At 42.0% G+C, this 14,917-nt stretch overlaps 1 protein-coding gene across 4 annotated transcripts in view; it reads left to right on the top strand.

The window, feature by feature from the left end:
• RASGEF1A (RasGEF domain family member 1A) overlaps nucleotides 1–14,917 on the top strand; it is a 274,204-nt gene that overhangs the window by 245,519 nt on the left and 13,768 nt on the right. For all 4 annotated transcript variants that reach the window (XM_084633589.1, XM_084633588.1, XM_084633586.1 and 1 more), the window contains 2 exons: nucleotides 3,255–3,383; nucleotides 11,849–11,986. In XM_084633589.1, the coding sequence (XP_084489715.1) occupies nucleotides 3,255–3,383; nucleotides 11,849–11,986 (267 nt within the window). The remainder of the gene's footprint in view (nucleotides 1–3,254; nucleotides 3,384–11,848; nucleotides 11,987–14,917) is intronic.

The raw sequence follows: 14,917 nt of genomic DNA, 5'->3' as shown, positions 1-14,917 counted from the left end.
TTCAACCTCACCATTTAAGGAAGCATTTTGTAAATCCTTCTTTGTCAAGCCAGCTAGCTACATAGCTGAATTTCCTGGTCCAAGCCACCTTTCTCAAAAAGAGAGGGAGCACCTATGAGACAGCATGTGTATGTGTGTGTGTTAGTTAAATAAAGCTGGTTCAAAGCACAAGCTTTTTCCCTCCAGAGGCCTCCAGTTTAAATCCTGGTTTATGGCTCACACACAAACTAAAAAGGATTAGGTGATCTCATCTAAGTCCCCAGCACACTTGTTTTCCACCTTTTAGGGCAATCGTGTCTAACAGACTGAGAGGTCTGATCCAACTCCTGTTCAAGTCAACCGGAGCCGGATCACCTAGTAAGGGCTTTAAAGCTGAGATATGCTTCATTGGCAAGAGTCATGGTTTACACTGGTGTGGACCATCTCCACTGGATGCGTGCACCAGCACAGCTGTAACAATCACCAAAATCCCCCACGTAGACAGGGCCTAAGACATTTGTACCAGATAGCAAGTATGTATGTACTGGGGACGGGGGGGGAAGACTCATTTCATTCGTTCAACTAGACTCAACACACAATGGAATAGGATGAGGTGGGCAGTGACCAGACGTTAGCCTAGAGGCTCATTATTCAAATAGAGAGAGAAGGGTCTTAATTCTGTTCTCACATTAACAAGAGTACAAAACTGGTGTATCGACTGGATTTCCTCCTGATTTTACACTCATGTAAATTAAAGCAGAATCAGATCAAGAAGCCTGGACAAATGGGGCCAGATTCCTAGCTGGTGTACACTGGCATCTCTCTACTGACATCAGTGCAACTATTCCATTTTACACCAGTTGTGAATCTGGTCCCAGTAAATACTTGTGCAAAACCAATGCCAGGGGGGATTTCATTCCTATCAAAAACCAGGCAGCCCAAACACTGAAGAAGGCCTGGATTGGCACTGCATGGCTATTGCTAGTTAGAAATGAGGTATACACTGCCTGCCCTATTTCTGGCTGTACCAGTTCTTCACTTTTGTGAGCACTGTATTAACACAAAGCCACCAAAAAACCACCCAAAAACCAACCACCACAAGAGCCCTGATCATTTGGATTTAGTTAAAGCCTACAGCAGGACTTTAAAGAACTGGTATTCTGAGTAGGGTTGTCTTGGAGTCACTCTGGATAAACAGTATCCCACAGCACACAAACTTTCAGGAACAGACCTAGACTAGAATTAGTGTGCAAGGCTAAAATACATCTTGCCACAAAGAATGTGGCCTAGCTTATCAGAGCGAAGGTCATTGATAGGACAGTGCAGCTTATCTTTCAGCTGCCTTCTACTAACCTAGTAAAAGCAGCTTTCCTGACAGTCTCAACAGTATTCCCTCCTCCCCACACAGAAAAGTGCATTTGTGGAAAACCTAGGGGACTTGGAGAGAGAAACCTTTTACAACCCTTCTCTAGTAATTCACAGAATGGGAGGTGAGGGAGTGTCAAAGCAAGAAGGACTTGACCCATTTCCAGAAGAATTTATACACAGTCCAATTACAAGTATAAGACCTGCACCCAAGTGCTAACGTTTCTCCTCACTTACACCACGGCGTGGTCATTGATTTAAGTCAGAGGGATCACAGGCGTGAGTGCAGAATTTGGCTATAAGGGGGAAAGACAACAAGAATAGAAGTGAACTATGCATGGCTTATAACACACCACATGCTACTATTTTGAGTTGGCACTCTGAAGTTTATTTCTCACATTCAGCGCTGCTGCCTGTTGCATTTGCTAGGCCTATACTGTATGGAACGCGAGAAGACAGATCTGAGACATTGGCCTGTAACTCGGTTGAGTCTCCTTTCCTATTTGTGGGACAGGGCTGGGGTTCATTCCAACTTCAAATTATCTCAAAAATATAGAGCACTCACTGCCAAAGAATTATGCTTATAAACTTTCATCACAGATTGCCAGCAGTCTATTAACCGTTTACAGGCACATGTGAAGGAATCATGTGCAACTTCCATAATTCACTGAAAATATAAGAAAAAAGTTATTGAGCACAATGCCAAACCAAGAATGGCCTCTAAACTGTCCTCAACTGCAATATGTCAGAAATATTATAACCAGCCTACTCTCACTCCAAGAAGAGTACTTTACCCTGTGATCAGGCTCAGGTGGAATTGACAGAGCTGCCCATAGGTATCAACAGAGCTTTTCTGTATTATAGCAGTTGAGCATCTGACCTCAAATCTCTAGATTTAGCCAGAATGTCTCCCTTACTCCCTTATTCCATCCACAGTGGATACAGACCTTTAAAAGTTCATTCTGGTCCTACAGATATTACTGATACTAGTGAAACTTTCCATTCTAAGTATAGGAGCATCACCAAAACCCATAAGATCTCTAAAACCAGAATGAACTTTTAAAGCCCACCCTTTGTAATTTAGCTCTGTTCCCTTTCCTCACATTGAGGGCCTAATCCTAATGATAATAATAATGCTTAGCATTGATATAGATCTATAAAAGTTCAAAGGGATCTGAATTGGGCCCCAAGGAAGCAAAGGGTTTTACTGGCTTAAAACTGAAATATTGTCATATGAGTACAAATTGAACCCAAGCCTATAACATTGATTGTGGGAAAGAGCATGGAAAGGGAAAACACACATGAAACAAAAACACTGCTGTGGTTTGGAACTAACTTGCAATAGGTTTTGGGCAGCCAAATAAAAACAACTGCTCTTAAAGAAACAAAGCAGCATAAATAATAGTGTTCAAGATGGGGTCCGAACATCCTTGGACAGATTCGTTCGTCTTTTTGGTGAAGGACAACTACTTATGCATATTTAGTTTGCAAAAAGAAAAGGAGGACTTGTGGCACCTTAGAGACTAACCAATTTATTTGAGCATCTTGGTTAGTCTCTAAGGTGCCACAAGTCCTCCTTTTCCTTTTGCGAATACAGACTAACACGGCTGCTACTCTGACACCTGATATTTAGTTTGGTATCTTGACGTGACAAATAGTTTGGGAATCTGGAAAAAAAAGCTCTATTAACAGCTGCTGAAACACTGTGTTTCTTGCTATTGTCACCAGTAAAGCTAGGAAAGGGCATTGATCCAGGGAGAAGGTGATCTATAGAAAGCTTAACCAAGGGAAAGTTCCATCTGTAGTCCTGGGAGGTAGATTTTATTAGCAGTCTCCAAAGAGGATGGGTGATTTCTGCTCAAGTTTCTCACCTGTTTTCTCCACTCCCCCCCGCCCAACCTTTCTTGCAGAGGACTTATATCTTCACTTTCCTACTGAGCTCCCGAGTCTTCATCCACCCACATGAGCTCCTGGCAAAAGTGGGGCACATCTGCATTAAGCAGAAACAGCAGCTTGAGATTGGGTCTGATGCAGAAAAGGTAAATGAACAATTTGTTTCTGTATTGAATTAAGCTATTGTGCATTTTATTTTCCTTTCTTTTTTAAGCTAACCGTGCATAGAACATATTGATACTCTGACAAATATATTTCACTAAAGACTTTCATACTTAAGCCTCTTTCCCTGAACCACTGTTCATTCTTGGCTAATCATAAAACCCTGATATCCATTAGCTCATGGACTGAGGCTCTTCTATCACTTGGGGGTACATTGTGGCTTCTTTTTCCAAGGGAAGGTATTGAATATTAAAATACAATAGGCTTTTTAAACCCTCTGAAAAACTGTATACAGCATAGAGGGTGCACTGTTCTGGGTCATGGACAATGTTCCCTCTAATTTTTGACAGGCCGTGTGTGCAAAAAATTTCTTCTGTGCAAATTTTTGTGCTTCTGTGCAAATTTTTGTGCGTGTGATGTTTCACCATGTGCACGGGGTTTAGGATCTGTGTGCACATGCACAGTTTAGAGGGAACAGTGGTCATGGACTTCAGTTTACCATTAGGCAAATTCTACAGTCTTTAACTCCTACTAGTAAACCACTGACTTCAGTTTCAATGAGCAGGTAACACTAGTGGATACTGGCAAGACGTAGCCAGCAAGCAGGTTGGGGTTCCAGTGCAGATCCAGAAGTTTGACATCTTTCATTTTGTCCAAACTCTTCCCCCCTGCCCCTGATCCACCATGGTTATAACAGAAATCTCACAAGAACAAGGTTTTCTGGACCTCCATTCCATTTATTCAAAAATTTCCTAACTTCCCACCATTGCCAAGCTGGTTCTGTTCCATTAGTGTTTCTTTAGCAGTAGGTGTTGACACAGTCAGTCAGAACTGTAGGAAACAGAACTTGATTCACAGAAGAGAACAATGTCAAAGGGCCGGTGTTACATACTGGACTTCTACTCTTTGTCTGTCAGTAACATAGCCTCAGACTGCATTCCTGAACCACCAAAATTCACCACCACCACCACCACTCCCAAAGCTGACCATCTTATTCCAGCTCCCCAATCATACTGTGGCATACCAATGTTGGGAGGCCTAGCTTAACCATCAGAGGAGTGAAGTTCTGGAACAACCTTCCAAGGGGGGCACTAGGGGCAAAAAGACCTAACTGGCTTCAAGACTGAGCTTGATAAGTTTATGGAGGGGATGGTACGATGAGACTGTCTGCCTACAATGGCATGTAGCTGATCTGTGACTGCTAGTAGCAAATATCCCCAATGGATGGACACTAGAACTTTGAGTTACTTCAGAGAATTCTTTCCCAAGTGTCTGGCTGTTAGGTCTTGCTGAAATGTTCAGAGTCTAGCTGATCATCATATTTTGGGATCAGGAAGAAATTTTCAGATTGGCAGAGACCCTAGGGGCGGGGGATTCGCCTTTCTTTGCAGCATGGGTCACTTGCAGGTTTAAACGAGTGTAAATGGTCAAGTCTCTGTAACTTTAAGTCTTGAAATCATGGGTGCCGGAACAAGGGAGGTCAGGGGGCCATGGTCCCGTCACTTTTTACCAGCTGTAAGGATGAGTGACGGGGGGGGGGGGGGTGGAGCCTTGGGGGAAGGGGCGGCACGGGGCTGGTTCAGGCGTCAGTGCCCCCACGCTGTATTTTTAGGGAGCTTCCATTGCTCCTGCTTTAAATTGTGATTTGAGGACTTGAGTAACTGAGCCAGAGGTTAGGGGTCTATTACAGGAGTCGGTGAGTGAGGTTCTGTGGCCTGCAATGCCCAGGAGGTCAGACTAGATGATCGTGATGGTCCCATCCAGCTTTAAAGTCTATGAGAAAGGCTGCACGCTGCTGGTGGTGGTGTTTTAAGCAGTAAGTCAATTAGACTCTGAGCAAGGGTAGTGGATATGAGGTTTAAAATGGTGGCCCATATATACTGGGGCCTCCAATTTTGCTATCACTGGAGGAATATCTTCTCTTACTACTTCAGATTGAAACTGGGATGTACTGAGGGGCACAGAAATGGGGCCACATTAATAGGTATTTTCAAAGCTCTAAATGACTAAGTTTAGTTCAGGTTCTGGGCACTGGTCTAAGACAATTCTTTTGTAACAGGTCCCAGTTCAGCAAGGAACTTGCCCACATATATAACTAAGCGTTTGAATAGTCCCATTGCTTAAGCACTTTGCTGAATCAGACCCTCAACAATTTATGCCATCCCTATATACAAGAGTGACATTTACTGCCATCAGTAATTAAGCTTTCAAAATTCGCATATGGACTATTTAAGGTTTATGGATAATAGGAGTACAAGATGAGGCTCTTCTTTGCAGACAGCAATGTAGTTCAGTGCATTCATATCAGAAGACACCAGCAAATAAGCACTCAGCCAAATGTATTGGTAACTTCAATGGCAGTGTATGTTACACGTGTTAGGCAATATAACCCATGCAATTTAGGCATTCAATGGGTATGCAGAACAAGTGTAGCTTACATACTGAGATGATGTAGCAGGAAAATCAACTAACAGGAAGGTGTAAATAGAGCAGTTCACCTTCTGAACACCCACGCTCACAGACCTTGTGTTGCTAAGTTGGAAACAAGCATCAAGGAAAATCAGTTAACAGCAAGGTGTGAAAAAAAAATGTGTTTGGAAAGCTACTTTGCACCCTCCTGCAAGTTGCTTTTCTGCTATGCCCCTGACCCTTTCTTCCCCCTCAATATAAATTACACTTGTTTTCCATGCCCAGTGAATACCGAATTAATGCAAGTTAGACTACTGCCTTTCTTCCAGCCCCAATGTAAATTTGACCTACAGACTTCCACTGGTATTGCATCTGCATTCACCAGGGATGAATTTGGCCCATTAGCATTTGCAAATGATTTGCTCTATTTGGCTGCAAAGTAGGAATGTAAAAAACTCATTCTATGTGCATCATAGAACTTCTAAACTGAAGTCACTGTATGCACACTCAATCATAACTCATTAGGGTATCATTGGCCAAAATCCGTTCCACCAGCATCTACTAATTAAATGCTATCACAGCAGGAAATAGCTGGCACAAAAAGTTCTGATCGCTTTCTGATTAGAGATTTGCATAAACAAATTATAAAATAAAGGGCTGTCTGACTTGTTGTCTGGGTAGCGTATGAGCTGAAACACTGGCAGGGGGCCTGGCTTTGAGGTTATGCACCATGGTGCTTATCATTCCTACATTTTTGACATCTCTGCCTAGTAGCACAGAAAAAGTGGAAGGCAAGTCAAGATGTAAGTGGTAGATTGAAAGGCAAACACTTTGCGCTCTCTTCAAGACTGCTGGCTAATTTTAAAGAGCGACAGTCTAGTAGGTTTTAAGACATCAGGTGTAATAGGTCAGTCACTTATTAACTCTGTCAATAAAGAACAAACAACTTTCCAGTGAGATATAGACAAGGCCAAGAGTGATTGACCCAGAGAAAGAGCAGCAGTACAATCCTGCCTACGGATAAAATCAGCTGGTGAAACATCATTCCCCACAGCTTGGGAAAAATATATTGCCTCGAAGGACAGCTTTGCTTTTTAACTACTAGTTAACTTGGAAAGTCACCAATTTCCATTATGGTCCGGGATTTTTTTTTTTTTTAGTTAAATGCAGTAAGCTTTATATCTCCAGAGTGGCTAAAAGCCCCAAACAGGTACTGTACAAGCATAGAAACGAAGCAGTCTCCAGCCCTAAATAGCTCTAATTCATTTTAAAAATCCAATGAGATATTAAAATTTGCACTGAAATGTTAAATAGTAGCTTGATTATGAAATAGATTTGATCCATCTAGCCACGTATTTCATTCTAAATGCTGCTTTTTTAAAAGGAAATAAAGGGAGTAAATTCAGCGCTCAAGAAAGCAAGGGACTAATAACAGTGACACACTGGATATTCACATCAACTGTCCCTGTTCTGGAGAGACAATAATATTTGCAGTATTTTTAATATCCGTCGTAGCAGTGGTATTATGTAATGCGCAGCCACCCAACTGAGGTTGAGACCCTATTGTGCTAAGCATGGAGGGCCAGATTTTTAAAAGGTATTTAGATGCCTAACTCCAATTGATATCAATGAGCGCTAGACACCTAAATACCTTTGAAAAATCTGGCCCTGCACATGCACCTGGGGGGAAAGATCCCCTGCAATGTGGATCATTTCTCCTTGCAGTCTCTGAAAAGTTCTCTTATTCCATTACATTCTGTTGGAGCATATAATGGTAGCAATATTTTCTCTCTCCAGATGTCCTCATTTCTCTCTTTTGAGTGTTAACTAATGCGTGGCTCATGCTTGTTAAACATAACACCCCAAACATAGCACTGCCAACAGCCCATCTCCTGACCCTCGGCGTCCTGAACCACACAATTGGGGATGAGTGACCGTCCCTCGCCATGTCACTCAGCTAGAGTAGCAGGGGTGCTAGCAATCAGCACAGTTTGACTGGCAGAGCTTGTGTTGCTCCTATGCTATCCCTGGCTCACCGTTCAGCACTGTTATCAGTCCTGGGTTTAAGTATTAAATTCACGGTCTAAAGTCTTTTTTTAAGAAGAATGCAAATGTCTCTACGGGCCTCCTCTCAGGTGGTGAACTAACTTCCAGGAGAACTGTGCTGACTTACACCAGATGAAGAACTGGGCCATAGTGTCAATCAAACGAGCGAAATATTTGAGAGACACAAGGTAGGTGAGGTAATATATTGTAGCGGATCAACTTCTGTTGATGAAAGAGACAGGCTTAGAGCTCAGTGTAGTTCAAAAGCGTGTCTCTCTCACCAACAGAAGTTGGTCCAATAAAAGGTATTACCTCTCCCACCCGGTCTTTCCAATATCCTAGGACCAACCTGGCTACAACACTGACATATTTTAGATATATGTAGTAGACAGAAACACACACATTTTTCTAAATATTAACCTCCTGTGTTAATATGCTAGCAAGGTAGCAGTACACACTATAAGAACATTACTGTAGAGTTGTTTCCCTGTAACAAAACACCATCTCTAGATCTTGATCCCTTTTTGGTGCTGGGCAGGAAGTACTTTCTTGATACTCTCTAGCTATTGACTTTTGTCTTCTCTATGAAGGTCTTAATCCAAAACTCTTTGAAGTCAATGGGGTATTTCTACTAACTATGGGTTTTGAATAGGCCCCATAGGAGGACAGTGTTTGAAATCTGAAGTAAAGCTATCAAAAGAGTAGGCAGGTATATTTCTTGCATGCATAACACACACACACACACACACACACTAGTTGCTGCCTCCCACAGAATTACTAGCCCAAATTTTCTGATTTTGTCAGTTATCACAGATGTGTGTGCATCATCACAAACCTATCACACTGAGTTTTAGCAGCATGCACATGAAACAGGAATCTAGCATTTTGCTGGGCTAATGGTTTTCAGTGTTGCATTTAGAAAGAACATCTTGTTTTCATCAGGCAGTGAAAGCAACTGATAAGCTTTGTCACACCTGTATTCTTGCTGGGTAATGTAGCTTGTCTTGCATTAGAGTCCTAGGTTTGAACGGTGAGGAAAACAAATTCTGACAGCCTGTGTGTAGGGGTGCATGAATGTGCATGCATAGTGGACAAACATACATCCCAAAATAAATACATTATTCTAAATCTATGCTAATATGCAGCAGACCATTATAGCTGTAAGGATGAATTTGAATTTTCCCCAAATGCAAAAGTCAAGAAGGTACAGTCAAGATAATCATCATTAAAATAAGCCTGGTGGAAAAACCAGATAGTGGAGGTGTGCCTATTTACACCAGTTGAGGATCTGCTCCGCCAACTCGCTACACTGATATACACCACCCTACACTTTTAACAATGGACCAGATTAATTTGTGCTGCACAGGGAGCTATAAGATTTCATACCCCAGAGGCAAAAGGTGATTGAAATTGAAGGACAGGCAGTAATCTTGCTGCTGCCCTGCCTCATTATTTTACTCTGAGTGGGTGTGGGAGGATCTTGAGTTTACAGCAGGGGATCCACAGGAGCTACACTGGAAGAGGTTGCAGTGAGGATAAGCTGAATCAGTGCGCCCCACCCCAAGTATTCAATTACACACCCACTTTTTTAGCTACCCGCCTCCAGCAAAGGGCACAACTGCTGTTTTGCTAACTTTATCTCCTCTCCTACTAAACTTTCCACTGCCAGGACTGTATGCCACAGTTTGTAAACCCCTCCTCCCCCAAAAACAAACAAACAAACAAACTTGGGCAGGATTTGATCCAGTCATTTGTACAGCACCTCCCCCTTCCCACGCACCTAAACATTTGAGTTTATGTAGGGACAATACATGTGTCATTCAGACACAGAGCTGGGATGTTAATCATGCATTCTGGCAGGTGGAGTTTTCAGGGAGAGAAAGTAAAGGTTTCAATAAGGGCTGGACACCAAATTTGGTGCAAAGGAGATGAAAACCTGGAGTTGCTACCCATTTCTCAAAAAGAGGTCTGCATGCAGAGAACTTCCTCCAGATGCTGTTTAGAGTACAAGATGGGATTTCATCCTTCTCTCCCCAGCAAGACCAACAGAATTCCAATGGGATTAAAATGCAACTAGAAATAGTACACAGTTAACATTTCTGTATAAGCCAGTAGCACTCCCCTACCCTGTACAATCCTTTTAGTGGCTCATTTCTGAAGGGTCCAAACTCTGCGTGATTTTATTTTAAATTCAGAGCAGCCATTGTTAATTTTCCCGCTGATTGCACTTGAGTGAGCTGTTAGAAGTCATAAAAACAACTGGCTTATTTAACAAAAGTATCTCAGAGAGAGGGGATTTTGCTCATCTCACTGAGCATGGTGTTGGGCGGCAGGAATTCTGGTCAGTTTCTCACAAACAACATCCTCTTTTCCAACCCATTTGGTTCCTCTGCTGACATTTGAACCTGCTAGCTGACTTGCTGTAAATTCCAGGAGGTGGGAGGGGAAAGTCACAGAGGGAAGTACCCTAATCAGTACTGAGAGGGAACTGCACTTTGCATAGTGGAACTTTTTCAATGACTCAGCTGGGATGGTAAACAACAGAGAAAACTTCCTCTTTATTTTCTTAGAACTAAGCTTCTTTTAGAGCCAAATGAGTCTCTTAACCAAAGTTAAATATAAACCAGACTAAAAATAGAAAGTCTTCCCTCTCATAGTCAAAAGTCAAATTCCACCCTGATTTACGCCATGTAAATTTACACACTGATTTATGCTGATTGGGCGGGGGGGGGGAAGAAGTGGGGTGCACAGGATCTACGTTGGCAGAATTTGACCCCCCCCTGGGAAATACTGAACAAAATCATTTCCAAGTCTTATAACTACAGAGCAGACCCTCTGCAATTCACTCCATACTTGCTACTCTGAAAAATTCAGTATGCTGTCTTCCTAGTTTTGTGTGCCTTGACCACGGCCCATAATGCTGCCTGGTTTGTTAAGTGGGATTTGCCATGTCCTGTGCAATGAGGCAGTTGCTTGCCAAGAGTGCTGTTCAAGATGCTGTGTTCTGTGCAGAATCAGTGAGAACATGTGCGCACTCTACTAAGGTTCTGCCAAAGCACTACCCTCAGAGCTGGTCTGTTGTATGGACAGGATGCAACTGCCCATGTAAAGAGTCATCTTCCCAATTAAGTCAGCTTGGTCAAATTTGCAGAGTGATCATTGATGGGGGGTGGGGGAAAGTGTTTTTTAAAACTCTCTCCAAACTTTAACACCACATCCCTTTGAATTTACCAGTACAACCCTCTTTTACCACCAAAGCTGGATTAATTAGCATCCAAATCAGATCCACATGATGGAACAGCCTCGGCGCATGACACTAGAGAATTCACTTGTCAGGTGACAGAGCTGAAGAGCTAACTCCTTTCCCTGAGGGCTTTTGGAGCAAGAGCCAACATTTTATTGTCAAAGTCCCTTTTTATTTAGATGTAATGCAAAGTACATACAACTTCTTTTGTAGCATTTATTTATTTGATTGGCTATTTCAAACAGAGCACAATCTGAGGGTCCTGATTGAAAACCAATTCTACAGAAGGAAAGATTCTTTATGAGCACTTCACGGGAAAGATGCTTGGTTATGACACTGAAGCTGTGTGTACATTTCAATTAAGTCATTAAAGGTATTGCTCCAGTCCTCAGTTGATATAAGTCAGCCACATAGCATTGACTTCAGTTGAACGAAATGCTTGTACAATACCGTCATCTCCCTAGCTATTTGTGACTGGCCTTAAAATATCTTCAAAGCTTTTGGTTTAGAAATAAAAGCTAGCCAGTTTCAGTGGCACTGGGCCAATTTACATCAGCTGAGGAGCTCTCGCTGTGTGATTTCATCAACACAACTGAATACATATTTTAGTAAATACACACACCTGCTACTGATTCAATTATTTTTGATTGTGGCACAGGGTGTGCACTTTCCTCCATCAAGCATTCACTCACCTTCACAGCAATAGGAGGTCTGCAGGTCAGTAATCAACCCATCTCTACTCCTCTCTAGGCAAAGCTAAAATCCTTTGCTGCCAAGATCATTCAGCTCCTGAAAGAATGGACAGAAACATTCCCCTATGACTTCCAGGATGAGAAATCCATGAAGGAGCTGAAGGAGATTGCTCACAGGATCACACAATGTGATGAGGTAAGGGGGAAAATAACCATATGCACAAGAGCAACCAAGGAATACAATTTATCATAGTATTTTCTCCCCACCATTGCTGTATGCATCCTAACTAGGTTAGAGTAACAACTGCTGAGCTGTCCGCGCAACCATTGGATATGGGTTAGGAGGTGAACTTAGCAAAAACTGGGTGTGTATCGGTGAGTCCCAGGGGGAGATGACAAAGCACCTGCTGATGGTATAGGAGGTGAGAGGAGGAAGAAAGGAGGAGGATTGTAAGGTATAATACAATTCCAACACACAGCATAGTGTATGTTGTGCATCCCCTTCAGTGCCTGATCCACATAGACTGTAACTTTCAAAAGAACCTTTAACACTAGCTATAGAAGCATTTGCTTTAGTCCTCCATGTCTCTGGACCAATCCCCAAGGAGAACTATGACAACAATTGTAACAAGAGTTTCACATAGCTTGGTGATAGCTAGCATGAAGAAAGATCTTTAAGCTGGTGTCTACCTATTCAACCCTGGTCTAGCTACAAATCTGAACAATTGTGAGCTTTCATGTCTAGCAAGCCAGGAGAAAACTTCCTCCAAAGTAACCTGCCAATTTGGTAGATCCAGAGTGGCTAAAACTAGCAATGGAGAATCCTTTTCTGGAACATTTAGGAAGCTCGCGTGATAAAGGAAGTCACTACAAATACTGGAGAAAGAAACTGGGACGGGGGGGGGAGGGAAGTATGAGGGGAAGACTATATTGAAGAAATGGATGGTAAAAAAAAATGTAAAATGAATAAATCACAAGAATTAAAGTGAAAAAAAATGTTTTCTAATGTTTTGAATCCGTTTAAAGACTAGTCTCCCTAGCTTTTTATGACAACAGGATTATGTATGTGCTTCATTTGATTTAAGAGAAGGATGAAGAGCAACAGGTTTGACAGCATTGTGGGAGGCAGCAATAAGTCATTATACAATTAGCTGCTACAGCTGTTGTCAAAAGGAAGTATGCCCGTTCATTGAGTCAGCAGTATTGTTTACCTGCATGCTACTAAGAAAATGTCAGTGTCTTAATAGGTGAAAGAGAGGTAGGATTACAATAGCCCTTCTGTTGTCTTTATAAACGGGGGGGGGAGAAATAGCTGGCGGGGATCCTACCATAAAAAGTTGACACATTTTTTAAACGTTTTCCACTTTGATATAGTAAGTTCAGACTTTTAGCCATTGTGATAGGAGCATTTCAAATCTCTATTTTTGGGAACAAGAGGAAATACTCTGGCTTTATATACAAGAGTAAATTGCCAGTTGGGAGAAAAATCACCGGCTTTATGGAATGGCTCAGAGCATCGGTTGCTGAGGTTTCATGCGACATCCATTTATTATGGTATCGTAGCATTTATCCTTTTAACAAGACTACATGTCAAGTTCTCAGTCTGTGAAGGGCTAGGCTTTGTCTGACCCCTAGAAATGTAATTTGACACTAACAAATAGCAAATGGCTCCCAGCCTCACTGTTTGTCTCCTGTTCTTTTATGTTTGAATAAATTACCAAGCAGAGTCTAAAACAAAGTTATTGTTTTTTGTTTTGATTTGTGGGTTTGGGTTTTTTTGGTTTTTAAATTTTTCACCTTTTTCAGCTTCCCCGTTTTTCTTGATGTATAAGATAAGCTATTAGGAGTGAATAGAAACAGATGTAAGACAGTCATGCTGATGTTAACTTGGAGACTCTAGGACAGCATAACAGATTTTTGTGGCTGAATGAGCAAATATTTAGACTCTGTGTTTCTGAATTTATAAATCTCTGAGTCTAAGAAGAGCCATGTGGACTGTCAGCAACTCGTAAGTTTTATCTCATTTCAATTGCCTTCTCCATAGTCACACAAACATCCAAACACCCCACCACCTCACTTTCTCCTACATTTAAACTTTCTTCCCTTATCTTGCAAAATACATAATCCACTGCTAGGGGGCCAGTCTCCCCTCATCTATGCAGGTGTAAATCAGCTATCACTATTGAAAAACAATGGATTTATGGTGTAAAAACCAGTGTAACTCAGAGTAGAATCAGAACTCCAAAAGAAACTCTCGCAAACTTGTATTTTAGGCATTCGTAGCATAATAGCAATAATAGCTCCAGCCAGCTGCTTCTTAGCAATAAACCCGTTGCCTCATCAAGATAAACTACGCTGCCTTCAGCTTCTTATTTGATTCCACTTGGGAGCCAGATTATTGCCTTGTAAAGCAACGTTATGACACTATTATTGCTTAATTATAGCATACTACAGACAAATTTTTGATAGCCATCGTCTCTCACATCTGCCACGTAGTTTTCAATCATCACTGCACATTGATGGCTTCCTTGAATAGTCACAGACCCATTCCACCTCACTTCAGTGCATCCAGTTGACGCTGGATGCAGAGAACATGACAGCAACAACATTAACCCTTAAAACACCACCTTACTTCAAAGGAATTGATGCATGGGAACCCAGGAGAGCGATATCATAGGGAAAGAGAAAAGCGCAGGAAAGCTGGGTAATTGATTTGGCAACTGAAAGAGAGAGTCAGGGCACATATTAGGAAGACTGTGGTTTGGCAGTTGGAGTATTTAAAGGGGTACAGGAGGATCAAGCAGTTGGGAAGGGATCAAATTGTTTTTCTCAGGGAGGTGTCATGAGGAAGTCTACATGAGAGCAAGTGTTAAAACACTTGTTGGGAGACACCAGCTGGAACAGGAGAGAGGCTGGGTTGCTTCCAATAGCATTTGTCAAGGAGGATAACAGTCAATCATGCTAAGGATTAACACTGAAAGGCTCTTGTCTTGGTTTTTTTGGTTGGTTTTGGTTTTTTGCAGAAACAGGAAGTTATATGCAGACATGGAAGGCATGTTTTAGGAGAGCCCAGTGCACCTTTTACAGGGAGGCATGGGAAAGCACACTGTATTTGAACTGTCCCAAA

Source organism: Lepidochelys olivacea (assembly GCF_965140295.1).
Source record: "Lepidochelys olivacea isolate rLepOli2 genome assembly, chromosome: 7".
Lineage (NCBI taxonomy): Eukaryota > Metazoa > Chordata > Testudines > Cheloniidae > Lepidochelys > Lepidochelys olivacea.
This window is presented reverse-complemented; position numbering and strand designations above follow the sequence as displayed.